Consider the following 22,345-nt stretch of genomic DNA (forward strand, 5'->3'; position numbering starts at 1 on the left):
AAACTAGCCTGTTTATTAACTGTTAATACAATAAAACCACTCTCAAATTACTGAAAAGAAAGTAGAATTAATCTGAATACTATTAGATTTATTTTTGTTCCTGTTATATTTTAATTTAAAATTTTTTTTCATAAATTTAATAAACACTAGAAAAAGGGAACCTTTCCATATATAAAGTATAGAATAAAAAAGGAGTATTGTATGTAAAACCATGAATTCCCAACACATATAACTTGTTTTATTCTATTTTTAAGTATAGTATGAATTCATCATGATACTTGTATATAGCTGTCCCAACTTGTATATGTTCCCCTTTGAATTCTCCTTTGTTAGCTTCCATCCATTTTTTCTAAACCCTTACATTCTGTCTTGGAAGTAATACTAAGTATCTGTTCCAAGACAGAAGAACAGTAAGGGCTAGACAATTGGGATGAAGTGACTTGCCCAGGGTTACACAGTATCTGAGGTCAGATTTGAACCCAGGATCTTCCGTGTCCAGACTTAGCTCTCCATCTGCTGAGCAACTTAGCTGACCTTCTGTCCATTTTTAAAGTTTCAGTGACCTTCTTATTTATGTTCTCCTTTTCTTTTTGACATTATCATCATCAGTACTAATTAATCCTGCCCTCCTTCCCCAAAGAGTAAGGAATTAACATAATCCATGTAACAAATAAGCTTAAGCAAATATTTTCCATGTCCAAAAATTTATATCTCCTTCTGTAGCTTGGGTCCATCTCCCCTTTGACAAGAGTTAGGTCGCAGACTTTTATAAATTCTGTTGCATTTGTTTTCATAGATCTAAATCCTTACCTGAATTTTTCCTTTAAAAAAAATTTATTTTAAAAAGTACATTTCCGACAAACTGAGTCATCTTTCTGAGGACCAATCTAGCTAAGTACAGAATCTTATCACCAGTACATTGACAATGAGTTAATGAATTTTTTGCTGATAGGGACCCAGGAAAGAAAGAAAAATAAAAACTAGCATTTGGTTCTGTGTGACCCCTTCCTACTTCCACAATGATGGTAAAGTAATGGAAAAGGGGACAAAGGGCCAGAAAGCCATCACAAAATTTTTGTTGTTCCATAGATGCTCATTTAAGCATGGGTATGCCAAGTGTGAGAGCTTTGTCCCATGGCTTACAAAGGCATAATTGTTAGAAGAACTGAATGATGATAGATGAGTTATTCTTTTTTTTTAACTCTTACATTCCATCTTGGTATTAATATTGTGTGTTGGTTCTAAGGCAGAAATGTAGTAAGGGCTAAGCCAGTGATGGGCAACCTTTTGTCAAAATTCGCCAAAAAAAACGAGCAGTCACTTTGAGAAAAAAACCATAATTTCACAACATTTATAGTTTAAATAACAAAAATGTATAATTGTAATATATAGCTGTATTTAATAAACCAAAATAGGTAAATTAATATAGGTAGAATTGTCATCTATAGTGCACAGCGTGTCTACACTACACTACATTACAGCAAATGTTTCATCCTCGGCATGCGGCCCCATACGCCGCGTGTCATTGAAAATGTCTACGTGTGTCAGCAGTGTCATAGGTTTGCCATCACTGGGCTAAGCAGTGGGACTTAGGTGACTCGCCCAGGGTCACACAGCGAGAACATATCTGAGGCCAGGTTTGAAGCCAGGACCTCCCGTCTCTAGGCTCTCTAGCCACTGAGTCACCCCGCTGCCCCCTAAATGATATTATTCTTGAGATAAGACCAGAAGATGGTTAGTTCCCAAAGAGCCTGAGGAGGTGCTGGATGTGTCAGGCACCACAGAGCATCAATGTGCAGCACTGGACGCCTCCACAGCCTCATTGGGCCCAAGCGGAGCCATGGGCAAGAAAGAAAGGGAGAAGCATCCATTAGCGCGTCCGCCTTCGCTTACTCCAGTGGGTCAGGAGAAAGGAAAAACAAGACACAAGTGTTGGTCTCAATTGTCACCGTTTCTTCAGAAGTTTAACCAGTGGGGGCAGTCAGGTGGCTCAGTAGAGTGAAAGCCAGGCTTACAGACACGTCCTAGCTGTGTGACCCTGGCTGAGTCACTTCACCCCTATTGCCCAGCCCTTACTGCTCTTCTGCCTTGGAACCAATATTTAGTGTCAATTCCAGGACAGAAGATAGGGGTTCTAAAAAAAGTTTAACTAGCATGAAACATTTGTGATAGTGGGGAAAAAGAGTCCAGAAACCATCCTAGCCACCAAAGAGTTGTTCTCCTCGCCAGTCAGCGAGATGTGGCCGCCGTAGGCATCCATAGAACCCTGGAGGAAGATGATGAACAGAATTCTCAGAGAGCGCAATCCTTGGCACACAGTTGGCCCCGGAGGCTCATTGGATGGGATTGGACTGAGCCACTTCATCCCAAGAGGAAACTGGTGGGAAGAAAACAAATAGAGAAAATGGAAAAAATAGATTTACATATTTACAACAAAACTATTTTCATGATGACATGTGGACTCAGTACCTCAATCCATGTTCTGCTGAAGTCTGGAAAGGAGGCTGAACCAAACTAAGTACACTCGAAGGAAATTTGTCCTGGAGACGATATGATCTTGAAAAAAAACAAGGAATCATTTTCTGAAGTAGCTCAGGGAGAGAAGATACTAAAAGAATGGAAAAAAATCACAGCCAATTTTAATAACCAAAAAGAGTAGCTGAAAATATATCTCTGCTTGCCAAGCTGCCTATGTTCTCGTTTTTACGAAATCTCTTTGAGAGTGACTCCTGTAGAGATCAAAAGTGTCCTGAGTGGGAGGCAGGAGAGAAGGGGACAAGGCGTGAACAAACATTTATTAAATGTGTGCCGTGTGCCACGCACTGTGTGCTAGGCGCCGTGCCAAGTGCTGGGATCACAAATACAGAAAGAGCTCCCCGGCCCACAGGGGAGGCAGCACTGACTACAGAAAGGAGAAGACGATGGAGGTGCCTGTCACAGGCACAGAAAAGGGAGTCTAGGAGGATAGCGTACTGTGCAGCCTGGAGGGTCTGAAGACAGGACTGGCCCAGGCCCCTCCTTACCAGGGAGTTTCTGGGAGGGATCAGCCAACCCGAAGGCCGAGGGGGCTGGAGTGCGAGAAGTTGTGCAGGAGGCCAGTGAGCTTCCACAGTGAAGACATGCTAGGAAAGCAGGCTTTCCCACATTATCTTCTCCTACAGGCCATTTTTGCAGACGCACAGTTGCCCGAAAGGTAAAAGGAACAGAAGATCCCCCAACTTTTATTGTAGCTGGTCAGGCTTTCCAACAGGAGCTTCTTATGCATACGCTAAGTTTATATAAAGGTGCTCAGTGACTTTCCAGGCATTCACTTCAAATGAGATATAAGACATGGAGGCACATCGACAGGAAGGATGTTCTATGCAGGGTCCAAAGGGAAGAGAGGAAATATTCCCCATGGAGGTCGAGATTCCTCTGATTATCTTTTTCATGGGTAATATTGTACAGATTGCATCATCTTCAAAGGATTCCTCCTCAGTGAGATTACGAATATTCATGAGGTTGGGGCAGCTAGGTGGCTCAGTGGATAAAGAAGCAGGGCTGGAGACAAGAAGTCCAGGTTCAAATGTCACATACTTCCTCGCTGTATGACCCTGGGCAAGTCACTTAACCCCCATTTCCTAGCCCTTACCACTCTTCTGCCTAGGAGCTGATACTTTCAGTTCTAGGACAGAAGGCAAAGGTTTTGTTTTTCTTTTTAAAAAGGTTGGGCCAGCAATCAAGAAAAATTAAATGAATGAAAAATTCCATTCATTCCTATGAATGACATGACTCTGCTACCTAGTTCCACAATCATTCCATTGAGTTAAGAGTCAACAAGCATTTATTTAGTAGGTACTGTGTGAGAGAGGTTCAGTGCAATTCATCATCACATTTATCTGGAACATGCACTGTTGGATAGAGGACTGAGCTTTTAATCGAATGGTAGTAAGGAATTTCAGGGGTTGCATTGTAGTTGGGAAATTGTGCGGAGTTTTCCACAATCCTGGTCAATTAGCAAGCATCACTGAGTGCCTGGAACATAGAAAGCATTTAATAAATACTTGTTGACAGATTGACAGCTATATTCCAGCCTTCCTATATTCCTAGGCACTACTCCCTGGCACATAAAATTCTTCTTCTTAACACAAACCTTCTCCCAGTAATGCATTATAATTGTAAAACTTGGAATACGACAGACTCCAAAGTAATTGAAATTGTGGGTGACCCAATGGGCAATGGAGAGGTACAAGGAAGTATTTTTCTAGCAATGACCTATTCTCAAGAAGTGACAAAACTCTTCAGTTCAGAGGACCATCTGAACCAGATTAAAATGTAATTGGAACGTTTAGCAAAATGTTTTTTAAATTTAATACAACATAGATTACATTATTTTGAGATTCTCTAAATCAATATGAGTTTGATTTTGGCACAAATAGACACAATCTATTTGAATTTGGCACCACTGACTTGAGAGCAAACACATGTTTTTTTGTTTGATTCGATAAGGAGGTGGGACAATCAGGTAGCTATTTCAAGGGACAACAGAGGGGTTCTCTGGTACTTCAAAATGTAAAAAGACTTGTAAGAAGGTCTCCAAGGCATGTTAGTTAGAACCTCTGTAGAGGATCTCTGGGAGAATGCAAGCAAGAATTACATGAGATGAGAAAGCAAGGGTGGAATGTGACAGCTCAGTTGGGAAGGACTGCCCACACCACCCAGCCCATAGATCTGCTGAAGGAGAAACGTTCATAGTGCTTTTTATCCTACGGCGTATACTGACATCATATCGGGACAATAAAAGTCATGTGTATGGGTTTCCAAATATTATATTAAAAAAAGACTGACTATCCAAACTTTTTGCAGCGACTTGCAAAAAATAGGGAACTTGCTTCCCAAGAAATCAAAGAAGATATTGATAACTACAGAAGAAAGAGTGAAATCGAAGAGCGCAGGTTGCAGAAAGCCATAGAGATGGATGAGTGTCAGAACCTGAGGACTCACAAGGTAAGAACAGTGTGCCCGGTTCATTATGCCACAGTTAGGAGCTGGGGCCTGGGCTAGGTGCTAGGGATACCTACGTAAAAAGGAAGCAGAAATAGCCCAAGGCCCCACATCCAGCATGGAGAGACAGTGTGATTTGACTTTAGCAAGGTCTCATGCTGAAGGGGGAGCTTGAGCAACGTTTTCAAGGAAAAGAGGGAACCTACATGGTGGAGATGAGAAAGGAAGGCCTGGGGAATGGTCTAGGCAGAGTCACAGGGCAGAAAGCAAGATGGCTTCTTATCATTTTTCCCCAGAGTTTTAAGATTGAATAAATGGATGATTAATCCTTTATTAGGTACTTGCCAAAGCCCCTTTCACTTTAGCTAGCTTTGGTTATAAAGGAGTTTTCCCTTACATAACCTAGATTTGTTTCTTTGCAACCTCCCTCTGCCCTTGTTTTGCTCTTGTTTTGAACTGAACAGAACAAATATAATACCTTTATTCTTTAGACACTCGAAGACATTGTCACATTGTCATGTGCCTCCTTTCCAAAATAGTCTCTTCTAGCTTAATACTCCCATTTCAGGTAAATGACAAATATAAAGAAAGAAATTTGAATAAATTAGGGAAACATAGAAGAGCATACCTGTCAGATCTATGGGAAAGGAAGGAATTTAAGACCAAGAAAGAGATAGCAAACATTACAAAATGCAAAATGAATAATTTTGATTATATTAAATTTAAAAGTTTTTGTACAAACAAAACCAACCAAGATTAGAAGGGAAGCAACAAACTGGGGGGGGGGGGGAGTTTCAGGGATTTTATAGCAAAATTCTCTGACAAAGGTTTAATTTCTCAAATTTATAAGGAACTAAGTCAAATGTACAAGAAATCAAGCCATTCCCCAATGGACAAATGGTCAAGGGATATGAATAGGCATTTTCAGATGAAGAAATGAAAACTATCAATAATCACATGAAAAGGTGTTCTGAATTCTTCCTCCTGATTAGAGAAAAGGCAAATCAAAACAACTCTGAGGTACCACCTCACACCTAGCAGATTGGCCAATATGACAGTAAAGGAAAATAATAAATGTTGGAGGGGATGTGGCAAAATTGGAACATTAATACATTGCTGGTGGAGTTGTGAATTGATCCATTCTGGAAGGCAATTTTGAACTGTCCCCGAAGGGCTTTAAAAGATTGCATACCCTTCGATCCAGCCATACTGATACTAGGTTTATACCCCAGAGATACAAAAATGTTTGCACAAAAATATTTATAGCCACACGTTTTGTGGTGGCAAAAAATTGGAAAATGAGGGGATCTCTTTTGATTGGGGAATGGCTGAACAAATTGTGGTATCTGATAGTGATGGAATACTATTGTGCTATAAGGAGTGATGAACTGCTTGATTTCTATAAAGACCAGAAAGACCTCCATGAACTGATGCAGAGTGAAATGAGGAGAACATTGTACACAGTAACTGAAACATTATGGGATGATCAAATGTAATTGACTTTGCTACTAGCAGCAATGCAATGATCCAGGACAATCTCAAGAGACTTAGAGAAAGAACGCAATTCACATCCAGAGAAAGAGCTGTGGAACCAAATGCAAAAGAAAAACATATGTTTATATGGGTATAGGATTTGGGGTTTGGGTTTTTAAAGATCACTCTGTTACAAATATGAATAATATGGAAATATCAAGTGATAATACATGTATAACCCAATGGAATTGCTTGTCAGCTCTGGGAGGGAGTAGGGAAGAAGGGAGGGAGAGAACATGAATCATGTAACCATGGAGAAATTTTTAAATTAATATAAAAATAAATAAACAAATACCCCCATTTCCTTCAACTAATCCTCATATGACATGAACTCCAAACTTCTCCCTACCCAGGTCACCCTCCTTTGAACATGGTAGTTTATCATTTTCCTTCCTAAAATATAGTCCTCAGAACTGCACGATATCCCAACAGCTGTTCTGAGCAGGGAAGAGTTTGGTCTAACCATTTCTTCCCTAGAAGTAGTGTCTTTCTGAATTAGCCTACAGTCATCTTCACTTTCTTGGCTTCTTTCAGAGCACTAAGTGGTGAAATGGATCAAGTTCAGAGCCTGGAGTGAGAAAGACATGAGTTCAAACATAACCTCGGAGCCTTACCAGCTGTGTGACCCTAAGCAAGTCACTTAACCTACAGTTTCCTCAACTAGAAAATGAGAGTAATAATAATAGCAAACACCTACCTTGCAGGGTGTTTGCGAGGACCAAATGAGATAGTAGTAAAGTGTTGTATAAATACTGGCTGTTATTGGTGGCTATAGCACATGCTTCTGATGTATTTACTCACAGTTAACTAAAACTTCCAGATCTTTTTTAGACAGTCTGCCCACTAGTCATGTCTCCCTTTTCTAACTTGTGAAGTTATTGCTTGTTTTTTCTAACCCAAGTATAAAACTTTGCATTGGGAATTTTTCCACGAGGGATTTGTAAAGTTTTCAGATGGTTTTCTTTTGTAATTGTATGCATTTCATCATACTCATTTAAGAACACGATTGGGAGAAGGATCCTATAAACTTTATCAGGCTGCCCAAAGAGTCCATGATACAAAAATCAGTCAAGAACCTCAGCTACACATTTATTACTGTAAAGTTTTTGTTTTGTTTGGCTCCATGTTCTGGCCCATCAAAATCATTTGAATGCAGACTCCCCTTATCTCTTCTAGCTTTATGTTACCTACAGATCGGATCTGTGTCCTCTATACCTTTATCCAAAAAATATAAATATATTTAACAGCACAGCCCTGGAGCAGCCTTTTTTTTTCTTTAAACCCTTTCCTTTCATCTTAGATTCAATAATGTGTATCTGTTCCAAGGCCAAAGAGTAATAAGGGCTAGGCAGTGGGTGTTAAGTGACTTGCTCAGGGTCACACAGCTAGGAAGTGTCAGAGGCCAGATTTGAACCCCTTTCTTTGTACTGTCATCTAGCCCATCTCTCTTTCCTCACAATTAACAGGAAAGCCTTGATTAGTCTTTGTTAAGATCTAGGTAAACTGTATCTTCAGCATTCCTCTGATCTCTCTATCAATTAGGTAACCCTGTTTTAAAGGGAAATGTTAGGATAAAAAAAAATGTTTCCTTACTAGTAATAATGTGCTTTTATGTCTCTGTGCTGTACCTAGCATATTCAGAACTAAGCTTAGAAATGTCCTTTGGAAAGACTGTGTCATTTCATTACCTAATAAAAAAGCCAACTAACTCTTTCCGGTAGTATTTCAGTTAACAAAAAAACATTATGTTTAAATGAATTTAAATTTTTTTAACTTTTCATTTGGAAATTCATTTTTTATTTGATTTTTAACTATATCAAAATGAAATTTTGAGGCCTTTCAGATGGCTCTATGTTGTATAATCTAAACCACATATATAATTAGAATAGACTTCTTCAAATTAAGTTTTATTTTTTCAAAAAATTACATATAGAAACAATTTTTGACCATTGTATTCTGACATTTTACCAGTCTCTCCTCCCCCAAACCCCCACCCCTCGAAAAAAGTCTGATGTAGGTTATAGCAGTGCTTTCATGCAATGTTAGTATAGACAAGGTTCCCAAACTTTTTTGGCCTACCGCCCCCTTTCCAGAAAAAAATATTACTTAGCCCCCTGGAAATTAATCTTTTTAAAATTTTAATAATTAATAGGAAAGATAAATGCACCTGTGGCCATCACCGCCTCCCTGGATCGATGCAGCACCCACCAGGGGGTGGTGGCGCCCACTTTGGGAATCACTGGGCTAGACTTTCATTTAGTAGGATTAATTATTATTTTTCATTAGATAACATTTCTGCTAGATGCATATTCAAACATCATAAATAATATTTATATGTGTGTATTTTCTGAAATTATAAAAGTTGATGACAACTCTATAATGTTTCTGACATAGTTTTGTGACTAATTACAAATAATTTAATCTTTCTGAGCCTCAGTTTCTGATCTGTAAAATGGATTAGTGCTTTTATTTACCATTCAGGGTTATGAGGAATATCACACTCTGTAAGCCTCAAAACACTACATAATAACTTTTCTATAGTGCTTTAAGTTCTGTAAAGCACTTCACATATATTCTCTTTGTATATTGATGTAAGTTATCCATAAATATTTTGAAAATATGCTTATTAACTTGGCTGTGGCTTCCTGTCATATGAGAGAATTTTGCTTAGTTCTAAATATTGACTGAGTTTCTGTAATACCTACTTCTAGGTGATCGAAGAATCTTTGGCAGATGCTGAACAAGCATGTATTGATACCGACTGGCAAATCCAGATTTTACTTAAACGAAAATTTGATGAGGAAGAACGCAAAGCACAGTATGAGGAGATCGCCAGGCTTCTTCAGAGGAACAGAACTAAAGAAATGGAGGCACTGAATGCACTGAAGGGGTTGGAAATAGGAAAGGTAAGAACTACTTGATTTGTTTAACATTATTGTGTTTTCCTAAAATTATTTAAATTTTGAAATGGCACTTCACGTGAAATGGCTGATGTGCCTTGTTAATTTCACAAACCTTTTCCTATTAGCTTGAGTGTTTCCAGCCCGCCTGCTGACTGTGTGCTCATGGAAAGGGCCAGCTCCAGTTCCATGCCTCCTGGCAGTGCCTCCCTGGGAGGTGTTGGGGGAGAGCCTAGAGCTGTGATCTGTGGGGCTGCGTGGATGTTGTGGATGTTGTAGTGAGTGAAGTCAGAGAATCTCAGGATGATTTTAACAAGAGTCTGTTCCCCACACAGACCTCCAGGACAACAGCCTTTGCTTAAAGAATGTCCTGAAGGAAAATAGGCCTCTTTGTAGCTTCTCCCCATTGCTTGTCCCTCTGTCTCTGGGGCCTCTGACCCTCTCCCAGGTGGCGGCCCTTTGACTCTTTCCTGTGGGCTCCCCATCCCAGATTCCTGCAGCCCCTCCTCACAGCCTCCTCTAGACCTCTCAGCTTATAACTATCTTCTAAACTTGCACTCAGTCAGTTAATCAGCATTTATTGCAGACCTACTCATTTCCCAGCTGGCTGCACTCCTTTTGGGTTTCTTTGTTTTCTCTCCCATGCCCCCATACCAGCTAGGCTTTTCAGCCCTTGCTTTTCAGTTCTTCTGTGGGTATAGTCTTCCCACTCCTGGACACCCAAACCCAAGGAAGTTAGAGACAATACAGGGCCAGATGCCCACCAATGCAAGAATGGGGTCACGGAATACTATTGTGCAATAAGGAATAATGGACATAATGAATGAAGAGAAACATTGGAATTTGTAGGGACAGATTTTGGTTTGTAGCAAATTAAGATTTTCTGACAATTAAAACCGTCCTTATCTAAAAACGGAATGAGCTGCCACATAAGGAGTGAGTGCCCTACTACTAGATGTCGCCAGGTGTTGGCAGGAGGATCTTTTTAAGGCCTGTGGTAGAGGGCATTTCCATTCAGTTTTAGATTAGATTAGATGGCATCTAAGACCCCTGCCAACTCAGGAATCTTGTAATACGGATAATTTTACTTTTTAAGGTGAAAACCACTTTTTTCGTGGTTTTCCTGAGGGATCTGTGTGCTCCTGAGGAATCAAGGAAGGTCTGTTTTAACAGTCATCATCTCCAATTAAAAAATAAACATTTTCCTCACTACAGCTCACTGATGAGGAAACAAAATTAGAGAGAGTAGATCTGAGACCACTGGGATTCAGATATAAGTTTTATAACTTCAAGTTCAAAGCCTTTCTAAAAATGATATAATACTTAATCAAACCCAGTCTGGGACATCACACTTCTTTTGAAATTAGACATTTAGTACCCATTGGTGCCTTGGGGGCTACTCACATTGCTTTTTCCATCCAACGTCCTCTTAGAGGATTCTTTGTTTTTTGTTTTTTGTGTTTTTTTTATAAGACCCTTACCTTCTGCCTTGGAACCAATACTGTGTACCAAGGCAGAAGAGTGGTAAGGGCTAGGCAATGGGGGTCAAGTGACTTGCCCAGGGTCACACAGCTGGGAAGTGTCTGAGGCCAGATTTTAACCCAAGACCTCCCATCTCTAGGCCTGGCTCTCAATCCACTGAGCTATCTGGCAGCCCCCAAGTATAAATTTTAAAAATTAATTTGGCTTTCTCTGCAAGTCAGTCAAGTCTCTGGTGTCATTGCTTTTCGTATGTGCCAGAATACTCACTTTGATATGATGACGGTGGTAGTACTATTGCCAACTCTCAAAAAATGATGTTGCCATCTGATTCTTTATGACCTCATTTGGGGTTTTCTTGGCAAAGATAACTGGAATGGTTTGTTATTTCTTTCTTCAGCTCATTTTACAGATGAGGAAACTGAGGCCAACAGAGTTAAGTAACTCACCCAGGGTTGCATAAATGTCTAAGGCTAGATTGAAACTCTGGTCTTCCTGACTCCCAGCCCAGGGCTCTATCTGCTGTGTCATCTAGCTGCCCTTTCTCAAAAATTATATTCATCCTAAAATGGACAGGATTTATTTTTTTTTTAATGCTCAGGATTTTGAATCAGAGGACCTGAATTTGAAATCTCAGAGTGTGATCTTCACATTACTTAAGTGCTCAGGGTTTCAGAGTCCTCATCTAGAAAATGAAGATGTAGGAACAGATAACCTTTCAGGCCCTTTCCAACTCTAAAATCCTACTGACCTTTCTAAAATGCTCCTAGGAAACAGAGTATAAACTTCTTCTGAAGTGTATTTTAAGACCCCAGGAATTGAGGCCTTCTCATGGCCATAGGAGCAAGTATTTCTTAGTTTGTTTTAAACTCATTTGGACCCTGGTGCCAGCTTCTGCTCCCTCATCTTCTCCTTGTCCTCTCATTATCTTTAGGGGAAAAAAGATGAAGCGAATCCTTTGTGGTCATCATCTTCGCATACTCCTCTGTGTGATCATGTCAAAAGGAAATATTTTAATGTGGCATCCTCTGAGTGCCAGCACAGACAGGACGGACGCTCTGGTGAGACCCCTCATGTTCCTTTCAGTTCTCCACTCCCTGGTCAGAGGATGGCAGCCCCTGCAGCTTCCCAGCACCATCTAAGCAACCTTACTGACTTATAGTGCCATTTTGTCAGTGAGTGAAACAAAAACAGCGAGGGCCCCAGGATACTTTGTATCACTTGAGTAGTAAAAGTGTTTTCCTCATATAAAGCAGCTGTTTTGTCCAAGTCCATCTAGACTTGGAAATGGCCAGTATTTAGGAGCAGGTCCCTGTGCTCAGCCTTAGTCCCTCCTCCTAAAAGGGCCCCCTTTGATGTTTCCACTGGAGGGCAAAGAGAAGCTAGAACTTGTAGCCACTCGGTGACTCAACAGGGGAGAAGCCCTAAAGGTCAGAGACACTTAGGGGAGTCAGTGGGGTTGGGGGAAGCGACACCCCTGGCTGGGCTGTTCATTTCTGTTTTGTGGGAAGAAAAAAGCTGCTCACACTTCAAGTTCTAATTTACTAGCATGAAAACAGCCTGGAATGGGGCTTGTTTCTGACGCCAGAAGAGTTTCTCAGGGTGCGTGAAGAGAAGTCTTCGTGCCACTGCCCCTGCAAGGTCCAGGCTGGAGCTGGTCGGTTCTGTCAGTATTGCAGATTGACCATGAATGATCCCTGAACTCTGGGTCTTGTGCTGGTTTTACAGTCAGATGAAACAAGAAGCTGGTGCTCTTTATAAATGCACTGATCTAGGCTCAGAAATTCCCCCTACACCAACTAGCCAAGAGTTAGGCTCCTGGGGCTGCATGTATATGGCTTGCTGGGTTTCTCTGAAGGTTCTGGGTTTACCAGTCACTGGCTCTTGCCGTCAAGGTATCCTCTTTTTTCCTCTGGGGAAATGAGCCAGCTATGGCCTCATTCCCTGCTTCCCCAGCTCTCTCCCCTCTTGCTTCACTCCATAGGGAGCTGGGGGTGAATGGGAAACTTAATTTAATTCATGGGGTTCTTGGAGGCACTAGATAGGCCCAACTTCTTTTTTTTTCCTTCAATCCTGCCTTATTCTGAACTTAACAGTAATGAGCATTATCATATGCAAAGTAGAACAGGAAAAGAGGCTTGAGAGATCAGCAGATCTCGGTTGCATATGGTTTGCTTTTCAAAAATATAATACATTCAACAGGTTATTTTCCATACTGTCTAACTTTTCAGAGTAGGACTGCTTCCGCTGGTCCTGAAGTCCTGGAGTGAGAGGTATCAGGCAACCAGTAGCAGAGAAAGGGAGGGGGGACGCTTCCCAAGACCAAAAACCTCTTCTGTCATTTTCCTCAAGCCAGCTCTGTATCCAGACGGGCTTGGCTGCTCGGGGCGGGGCCCTCGGCCTTCAGCTTTTCTTCCCCCAACAAGGAGAACCCTCTGAGGCCAGGCCAGGACACCTGGTCCTATGGATGGCCTGGGAGGTCAGACCTGCTTTTTTATACAGAAGCAAACAGGCAGCCTATAGTAGAGCTTCTAATGGTGGTGGTCTGATCTGTCCCAGTGCTTGAAGCTGAGCCTTGGGGCTGCCAGGCGGGTTTCTAAGAGCAGGAAGCTCCCTCCCTCGCACCTCCACCGAGCTGTGAGCGTTCTCTTTGACATCGGAAAGGAGGCATTTGTGACTGCCAAGGATACTGTTCCTATCCCCACACAGTAAACCTTTTTTCCTTCCCTTTCCCTAGGCGACAGGCCTCTGGAGTTCAAGACCAGGAGCCCAGCCAAGCAGGCGTCCTCTGCCGTGCTGCCCGAAAGCCGTCTCCATTTCATTCCCGGGATCGATCCCGAAACACACTGTAAGTAGCTAGCTCAGTGCAGGGGCCTCGGCGCTCCCTTTGCCTCCAATTTGTATCCTCTTGTGGGTCTGAGAGTGTGAGTCTTGCATGGAGATGGCAGCCATCTGAGATGTGGGGAAGCCTCTGGCCTTCCCAGCTGGAGGGGGCGCTGCTGCTCCCGAGGCCCCCTGGAACCCTCACAGCTTACTAGAACTATGGTATAGATGAGTGTTCTCCCCGCTTGGGGGGAAGCCGCGGGGCATTATTGTTTTTTAGAGCTGCTGCTAGTCTCTCCTTTCCTGGCTTTGTTTTCTCACTCCCCTCACGGGTTTGCTCTGAGCTCTGGTGGACCAGCCAGAGGATGGACTCCCCAAAGGACAGCTTCTTTCCGCCTTTCTGAGGGAGAGGGGAGCGCCCTGGCTGTCTCTCTGCCCCTGAGCAGAGGAAGGGGAGGAGGTGGCCTCGGGTGGTCATGGAGGAAAGTGGAAGCCCGGGAAGGGGTGGCCATGCCCCCTGCCTCCTGCCCGACTTCTCCCCAAAGGGCCTGCAGCAGGCAGACTGGGCTCAGCCCTTTCTCAATGTGCGTCCTCTTCCCCCGGCCTGTGCAAAGGCAACTATGAGGTGCCTGAGGCTGGACTCGAACTCAGGTCTTAGGGATCCCCACGGTGTCTGCCTCCTCCCAGGCACACATCCGGGAGATCCCCTGAGAAGGGGAGCCGAGTAAGAGCCAGAGCCAGGAGCAGACGGGGTGCTGGGCAGGCTCATGGCCAGGGTGCCCCGCCCCCTCACCAGGAGTCTAACGCTGGGACGCCATAGCAAGAGAACTGGGCCTCTAATGAAGGGGGGGCAGGGGATGACGAGGCCCTGGGAGCCACCGGGAACAGACGGCAGTATCGGGGTCTGCAGGGCATCTCCCAGGGCAGATAGGAAGGGGGGGAGGGGGGCTTCTGACTCCCTGCTACGATTGTCATGGAAGACTCCCAACTCCTTCAAGCGCTGTGGGAGAGGGGAAGGAGTTCCCTGGCATCTCCTCCCACGTGGGGGAGTATCAGCCTATCAGCGGTGGCGAGGGAAGTACCCTGGAGGGGAACGGGATGGGGGCGGGGCCCCTCTGGCGGCCCAGAATGCACTTTTGTCTCCTCCACACACCTTACTTCCAATTTGTAGAACTCCTGGTTGTCCCTGAATGAGAGACCCTCCCAGTAAGTAAGATTAGGAAGCCATTCGCCATCATTATTCAGCTAGTGGGGCTTCACCTTGCTGATGTTCTGGTACATTAGCTGAAAATAATGGCGCCCATATAACTTATCTGCATAAATTAGTAAATTAGTAAATTAAAATTCAACGTGTTTTTTTTCAAGTTTCTTTGGATCGCAAACGAGAAGAACTGGAAAAGAGGGAACATGAACTCATGTCCGAAATAAGGAACCTTCGATACAAGCACACCCAGCAGGCCCGTCAGAAACTCGGCACCCCACTTTCCCGCTTACATCGCGATACAAATCTGCTCATTACCTGAAACGGATTGAGGTACACACTTATTTGCAATCAAAGGAACTGATTTTAGATCATTTTAAAGTCTGCCTAAATTAACCTTTTTGTATATAGAAATATGGTGTCAGTGAAAAATAATGTATGCTTTGTATAAGCTCTGACAGTTTATTTATCTTGTGCTTATTGAAATAAAATCATCTTTTTTATTTTGAAACCATTTAAGTGGTAGTGGGCTTAAATTATTTTACTCCTCTCTTTTAAAAATCTTTAACAAAATAAAATTACCTCTTTATAGAAGTGCGGCTTAAAATAACAGATCTGAACCTGGAAGGGCCTTCTTTAGGCATCTAATCTAATTCCTCTTTCGCAGGAGGAAATGAAGCCCAGTGAGTTATGGGACTTGCTCAAGGTCTCACTGGTCACATATATCTAACAGTGCCTGTCAGAGCCAGGAAAGAAACCCAAGTTCTCAACTCCAGAGTTGGTATTGTTTCTACTACACTGCACACCTCCCCCCACCACCCTCCAGCCCTCTTTTTGGATGAGCTAAAATTTAACTTTAATAATAGGTTCTTCTGTTTCCTTACTTTTTTACCCAGCCTCATAGGCCTGGGCTAATGGTGAGCCATGGAGGTCAAATTCATTTTGAAAGTAAAATGCTTTCTACTATATTTCATTTTCCTGCTTCATTTTTTTGTGCAAGTTTTCTTCTACAAAATGACTAAATGGAAAAATATTTTATAGGATTGCACATGTAAAATCTATCAGATTGCTTACCAGCTCAGTGAGGGAAGAAGAGCAGGAAAGATGGAGAGAATTTGGGAACTCAAATTTTTTTTAATGTTAAAAATGGTTTTTCTATGTAACTAGGAAAAAAAAGTTATTTTAAAAAAGTAAGAAGTTCTCCCTTATGGAGTCAGTTTTAAAAGGTATAGGTTGGTAACGTAAAGGAATAACCTTATGTTCAAGCTATTTAACCTTCTTACCAAGAGTGTCATGGTTCATTATGGTTTAAGGGCCCAAATTTCCAGAATTGCGTTTTTCTACCCAATAGGCTTTGCAATCTGCTTAGCCTTAGAAAGCCAACTTGGATTGCAAGGCCTTCTTGGAATAGATCTGAATAACATCTTTACTGTAGGAAAAAATCTAAAATCCAAAAACCTAAGGCTAAAAGGAATCTCAGGAGATCTCATCCAGGATTCTCCCTCCAAGCAGGACTATAATTCAACATTTCAAATGAAATACATTAACTCTAGAGAAGAGGAATCTATTTCAGTATTAGCACCCTGAGAGTGAAAGACACTTTTCTTCTCATCTAATTCGATTCTGTGGGGAACAGAGCCAAAATTAGTAGAATAGAGGGCAGGAGTCCACAACTCCACCAAACAGCTATAAAATGCATCAGACCGAATCCTGATGGAAGAATCCAGAAAAACTCACAAGTCTTTGTCCAGCCAGGTCTGCACACACACTGGGACAAGGTCAGGGCAGGAGAGTATGGTGCATGGAATCCTCCTGTATGCCAGCAGAAAAAGAACCTATCCTAGGGTGCCCCCAGATCCACAGCAGGGCACTGAGACTGGGGTAGGTGCCACTTGGCAGTTTTGTTACCCACTGCCTAAGCCCAGATCCCAGTGGGGAGTGAGAAGGGAATATAGGCATGACAGCAGTGTTTCTGGGTAAGGAAGCCCTGGGCTCTGCACCAAGAAAAAAGGAAAATCAGAAGCTAGTAGCAGCAGCAGGGGTGTGACCCAAAGGAAGGGCTGATTTCCAGCATCTAGCCCATCCTGCAGAGGAATAACCAAGGCAGGAACCCCAGACCAGAACCAACAAAGCTTTTAAGTTGGCTAATAGGAGAGTCTAGTAGCAATGAATTCTAGCTCAGACCCAAGTCCAAGTCAGGAACTTGTAAAGGTCAGACCAAGCAGACAGCAATCACATTTTACCCTTGATCCTACCACTTTGGGAGCCCTGAAAGCATGTGGATCCCCAACCTGTCCCTGAGATTCTGGAATAACAATGCTCAATACCCAAGAAGGCACCAATAGGACTAGCCCAAATCTTCCCTCCAGAAAGGTGACAAAACCCAGTCCTAACCTCAAACCTGGGATCGAGATGGAGGCTGGAAGAATGGGTAAACCAAAAAGGATCCCACCATAATGAGCTATTATGGTGGCAGGGATGCTCAAAACAGATGCAGAAGAAGAGAATAACTCCAAAATATCTGCAAAGCTTTAGAGGAAAACAGCCTGGGCACAAGCCCAACTAGGATTCCTGGAAGAGAAAAGCAAGATTTTTTAAAGAGTTAAGAAATTTTTTAATATGTGGAATGAGAGTACTTGAGGGAAAAATTGGAAAAGAAATGAAAGTTATAAGAAAGAATTGGAAAGGGAATAAACAAGTAGGCACAGAAGTACAAATCCTTGCCCAGTGCCCTGAAAATTAGAAGCCAATAACTCCATGAAGCACTTTTTTCTTCCACTCAGTTTAAATCTCTGCAAATTCCATCCACTGTTCCCCGTTCCATCCCCTGGGGCCCAGCAGAATGAATCTAATCCCTCTTCCACTTGACAGTCGTTCAAATACTCGAAGATGGCTATTATGTATATTTTTTATTTTCCTTCTTTTTGCTTTGCCAAGGAGAATAGCCTTTGGACTGGAAAGGAGAGGACAAAAATGACTTCTGTGTAAGGAGACAGAGTAAGAAATAGGCACGAGATCTTGCCATCTTTTGTCAGCAGCTCTGCTTGGTCTCCCCTCCAGGGAACATCATGTCTTCCCAAGGAGAAGCTGGTTACCTGAAATCTCCTCGCCACCTGTTCTTGATACTCAGCATCTCAACTCACTTTGAGGTGCCTTTCCCCTCCAGAGAGAAGGTTGGAGGGCAGAGGACTAGACTTCTCTCCAGGCTTTCCAGGTCGCTCTCCATTTACCGTCAGCATCTTGGTTTGGCATCCACCCCGATGAGCACCATATCCCCGGCACCGAGTATCCCCTGGTCATCCCTTCTCTCCCTCCCCATCCATCTTCCTTTCAGGAATTGCCTTCCTCCATTAGATCGTCAGCTCCTAGAGGGTAGAGACTGTCTTATTTCTATCCCATCCCTTAGTATAGTGTCTGGCACATAGTAACTATTTATTAAAATGTATATAAAATTGAATCTTTTTTTTTTTTAAACCCTTAACTTCTGTGTATTGACTCATAGGTGGAAGAGTGGTAAGGGTGGGCAATGGGGGTCAAGTGACTTGCCCAGGGTCACACAGCTGGGAAGTGTCTGAGGCTGGATTTGAACCTAGGACCTCCTGTCTCTAGGCCTGGCTCTCAATCCACTGAGCTACCCAGCTGCCTCCTCCCTCCCTTTGTTTTTAAAAATGACTAATGACATTACAAGGTGATGTCTTTCTTGACTTGCCTGCGAATTGTATTTAAGTGCAGCAGAGCTGCCCGGAATCATTAGCCTCCTTCTCCCTTCCAGAGTCATCAAAGCAGGGGAAGATGGGACAGCACACCTGGCAGTGGCCTGGGACACTGTGGGTGACCCTGTCCTGGCCAGGCTCTGAGCGCACCCTGGCACTGCTGCAGCCACCTTCACGGCCCTGGGAACAAACTGCGCCAGGGGAATCTTGCTCTAATGCCCCCAACGAGTCTGGCTGCCTGCTTCTCGGTTCCTTGGAGCCACAGGGGGACCCCAAAGGCAGAGGAGCCCCCCTGAAAGGGCTCCTCCTTGTGCATCCTGACTCATTGTACCCACAAGGAACTTCCTGACATCTGAATCCCCCAAAGGTGGGACAGGAAAATAGAAATATTTCCAAAGCACTTTGATTGGCAAAAGCAGGCACTGCTGTCACCCATGTTTTTTAGCCCTGTGGCCCATGGCGAGGACCTTCTCGAAACCACCCAAAAAGGGAGGCATTATAAGGATTAGTCATGGGTTTTTTCCAACCCATACCTTCTGTCTTGACAGAAGAGCACTAGGCAAGTGGGGTTAAGTGACTTGCCTAGGCTCACACAGCAAAGTGTCAGAGGCCGGATTCAAACCCAGCATCTCCTATCTCCAAGCCTAACTCTTCTTCCACCAAGCCACCCAAATACCTCTTTTATTTGGGTTGTTAAGGCTACTAAGTGACACAAGGGATAGAGTACTCAATCTAGAGTTCAGAAAGAGCCAAGTTCAAATTCAACAAGATACATTTTTTTTGTTTCGTTTTTCAGTCATTTTCAGTCACATCTGATTCTCCGTGACCCAATTTGGGGTTTTCTTGGCCAAAGAAGAAACTAAAAAGGTCAGGGGGAATGGGTGAGGTTTTGATTACTCTAGCCAAAGAAAGGAGCTTTAGGAAAGAAAGGTAGTTTGGGGAAAGAACTAGTACTTGGAGCATGGCACACAGAAGGTACTTAATAAATGCTACTAATAAAGTGGTGCTGAGAATGGGCTTACAATTGTAGTTATTATTCATTCGTGTCCAGCTCCTGGTGACCCCATTTGGCTTGTCTTGGCAAAGATTCTAGAGTGGTTTGCCATTTTCTTCTCCGGCTTATTTTACAGATGAGGAATCTGAGGCCAACAGTATTATTAAGTGACTTGCCCAGGGTCACACGGCTAGATCTGAACTCACGACAATGAGCTTTTTGACTCTAAGCCCTGCACTCTCTCCACTGGGCCTTCTCAGGGGTGATGCGCCCCTAATAAGAGCTGTTTTTTGAAAAATGTTTTCAGCCTAGAGTCTTTCAAACCTAATGAAAAGGTTTTGAAATTGAAAAGGAAGATGAACAGATAAAAAGGACTATTTACCAAGTTTGGTGTCATCAAGAATAGCTCAAATGTAGGCAGAATCGCTGAAGAGGCCTCTGGGAAATCGTGGCGAGACAAAAATCCAAGGAAGCCTGTGGCTTCAGCTTTCTATATCCAATATCTTAAAATATAAAATATCAGCTCTCCATATCCAATCTTTAAAAAAAACAAAAACCATCAAGCAGGGGTCGTCAGCACGGGGAATTGGGCTTCCTAATGGAATGAGGGGAATTTGTCTTGTTGGGTAGCCAATGAGATTTGGTGGCCCAGAGCCCAATATGGCTCTGGAAGAGGTGCCTCCATCAAAAAGGGTGGTAGAAAGAGGCAGGGAAAAAACAGCCTTGTATAGTAGGAAAGGCAACACTCTTTTTTTTTTTTGACTATGTATTGTGTTTTTTAATTACATGTAAAATAATTTTTAACATTTTTTTGTTTCATTTTGATTTCTAAATCCTCTCCCAACCTCCTTGAGAAGGCAAGCGCCTTGATAAAGAGGATACATGTACCATCTGGCAAAACACGTAGCAAAAGAAAGCACAGATACCCTCCCCCCCCCCCCCATTAAAATAAAAACATGCTTCAATCTGCAGTCAGACTCCATTTGTTCTTTCTCTGGAGGTCGGGAGCCGTTTCCCTCCTAAATCCTTGGCCATGGTCTTGGATCACTCCCGGTCAGGCATGGCACAAGAACACCGGTACGGTGTTCCATGGCTTCCTACTTGTGTTCGCTTCCCTTGGGGTATGCCAGTTCAGAGAAGTCTTCCCAGGCTTTTCGGAAACCCCCCTCTCACCGTTTCCTCCACTCATCACAGGCCTTCACCCTTCCCCACCCGAGGGGCAGCCCCTCGCTTTCCCATCCTCAGCCACCACAAAAGGAGCCGCCGTGCATATTTTTGCACCAACAGGTCCTTTTCCTTTTTTAGTGTTGATCTCTGGGATGCAGGCTGAGTCCTGACACTGCCCGGGCCAAGCCTATAGTACTGGGTTTGGTAGGCCATTGGGCCTAGTCCCGAATGGCTCTCCAGAATGGTTGGCTCAGATCACAATTCCACCTGCAGGGCACGAGTGCCTCCAGCACCCCCTCCAATGTTCATGGTTCCCTTTTCTGTCCTATTGGACAATCACAATATATAGGTGTATAGTTTTAAATTATGGGTGCATTTTGTTTTCACAGTGCATTTATAGTGTACTCGCACTTTGTGAGAGGGCTCCCAGGACTAAGGGAAGCAAGTAAGCAAAAAAGCACAGGGGACACTCCACACAAGTCTCCCCTTGATTTTTCTTTTCTTTTTTTTTTTTAACCCTTACCTTCCGTCTTGGAGTCAATGCTGTGTATTGGCTCCAAGGCAGAAGAGTGGTAAGTTGTCTGAGGCCAGGTTTGAACCCAGAACCTCCTGTCTCTAGGCCTGACTCTCAATTCATTGAGCCACCTACCTTTCCTCTTATTTTATTTTTAATATGTTTATAAAAGTCTTCAAATTTTTCATTTTTAATATTGATGTTAGAGCATAAATTGTTCTTATACCCAAGCACTTCACATCAGATGATACAAAGCTTTCCCTGTCATTTTCAAATCATCTTCCTCCAGGGCAGCTGGGTGGCTCAGTAGACAGAGAGCCAGGCTTGAAGACTGGAGGTCCTGGGTTCAAATCTGGAAAGTCACTTGACCCCCATTGCCTAGCCCTTACCACCCTTCTGCCTTGGAATCAATATACAGTATTGATTCTAATACAGAAGGTAAGATGCAAGTTAGTCGATGGACATTTATGATGCTAAGCGCTGGGAATGCAGATAAGGATGAAAACCAGATGGAGCCGGCCCTCGAGGAGCTCAGCATCTAATGGGGAATAAAACACACCAACATCTTAGTACAGAGGAACAAAATCCAGGACCAATAGGAAATAACAGAGAGAAGGCCCTGAAAGGAACAGGGATTGGGAAAGGCTTCCTATGGAAGGGGAGATTTTCCTGGGATGCCACAGAGGGAGGCTCTTACTCATGGAACAGCCAGAAAGAAGGCTGGCGTGACTGCCTCAGAGTACTTGGGTTGGAGCTGTTGGGCTTATGAAGACTGAAAAGGGAGAGGGGCTAGGCGTCGGGATCCGGGCTCCGTGGGTGATCTCGGGGGACAGGGAGCCGGGGGACATGCCAGGACCTTGGCTTCAGGAAAATGGCTTTAGCAGATGGTTTTGGAGTAAGGAGAGACTCAAGGCAGGCAGGTTCTATTCCTTCATCCTTGTAAGAGTCCAGGCATGAGAAGATGAATGCCTACACAAGGGTGGGGGCCGCATTCCAAGAGAGAAGGGCCACACTAGGGGATATCACAAAGGTAAAATG

At 43.3% G+C, this 22,345-nt stretch overlaps 1 protein-coding gene across 2 annotated transcripts in view; it reads left to right on the forward strand.

The window, feature by feature from the left end:
- Positions 1-15,421, forward strand: part of TBC1D31 (TBC1 domain family member 31) — a 62,146-nt gene extending 46,725 nt beyond the window's left edge. For both annotated transcript variants that reach the window (XM_044668971.1, XM_044668965.1), the window contains 5 exons: positions 4,846-4,986; positions 9,228-9,422; positions 11,830-11,956; positions 13,633-13,743; positions 15,084-15,421. In XM_044668971.1, the coding sequence (XP_044524906.1) occupies positions 4,846-4,986; positions 9,228-9,422; positions 11,830-11,956; positions 13,633-13,743; positions 15,084-15,241 (732 nt within the window). In that variant the 3' untranslated portion in view covers positions 15,242-15,421. The remainder of the gene's footprint in view (positions 1-4,845; positions 4,987-9,227; positions 9,423-11,829; positions 11,957-13,632; positions 13,744-15,083) is intronic.
- Positions 15,422-22,345: the final 6,924 nt, after the last annotated feature.

Source organism: Gracilinanus agilis, chromosome 1 (assembly GCF_016433145.1).
Source record: "Gracilinanus agilis isolate LMUSP501 chromosome 1, AgileGrace, whole genome shotgun sequence".
NCBI lineage: Eukaryota > Metazoa > Chordata > Mammalia > Didelphimorphia > Didelphidae > Gracilinanus > Gracilinanus agilis.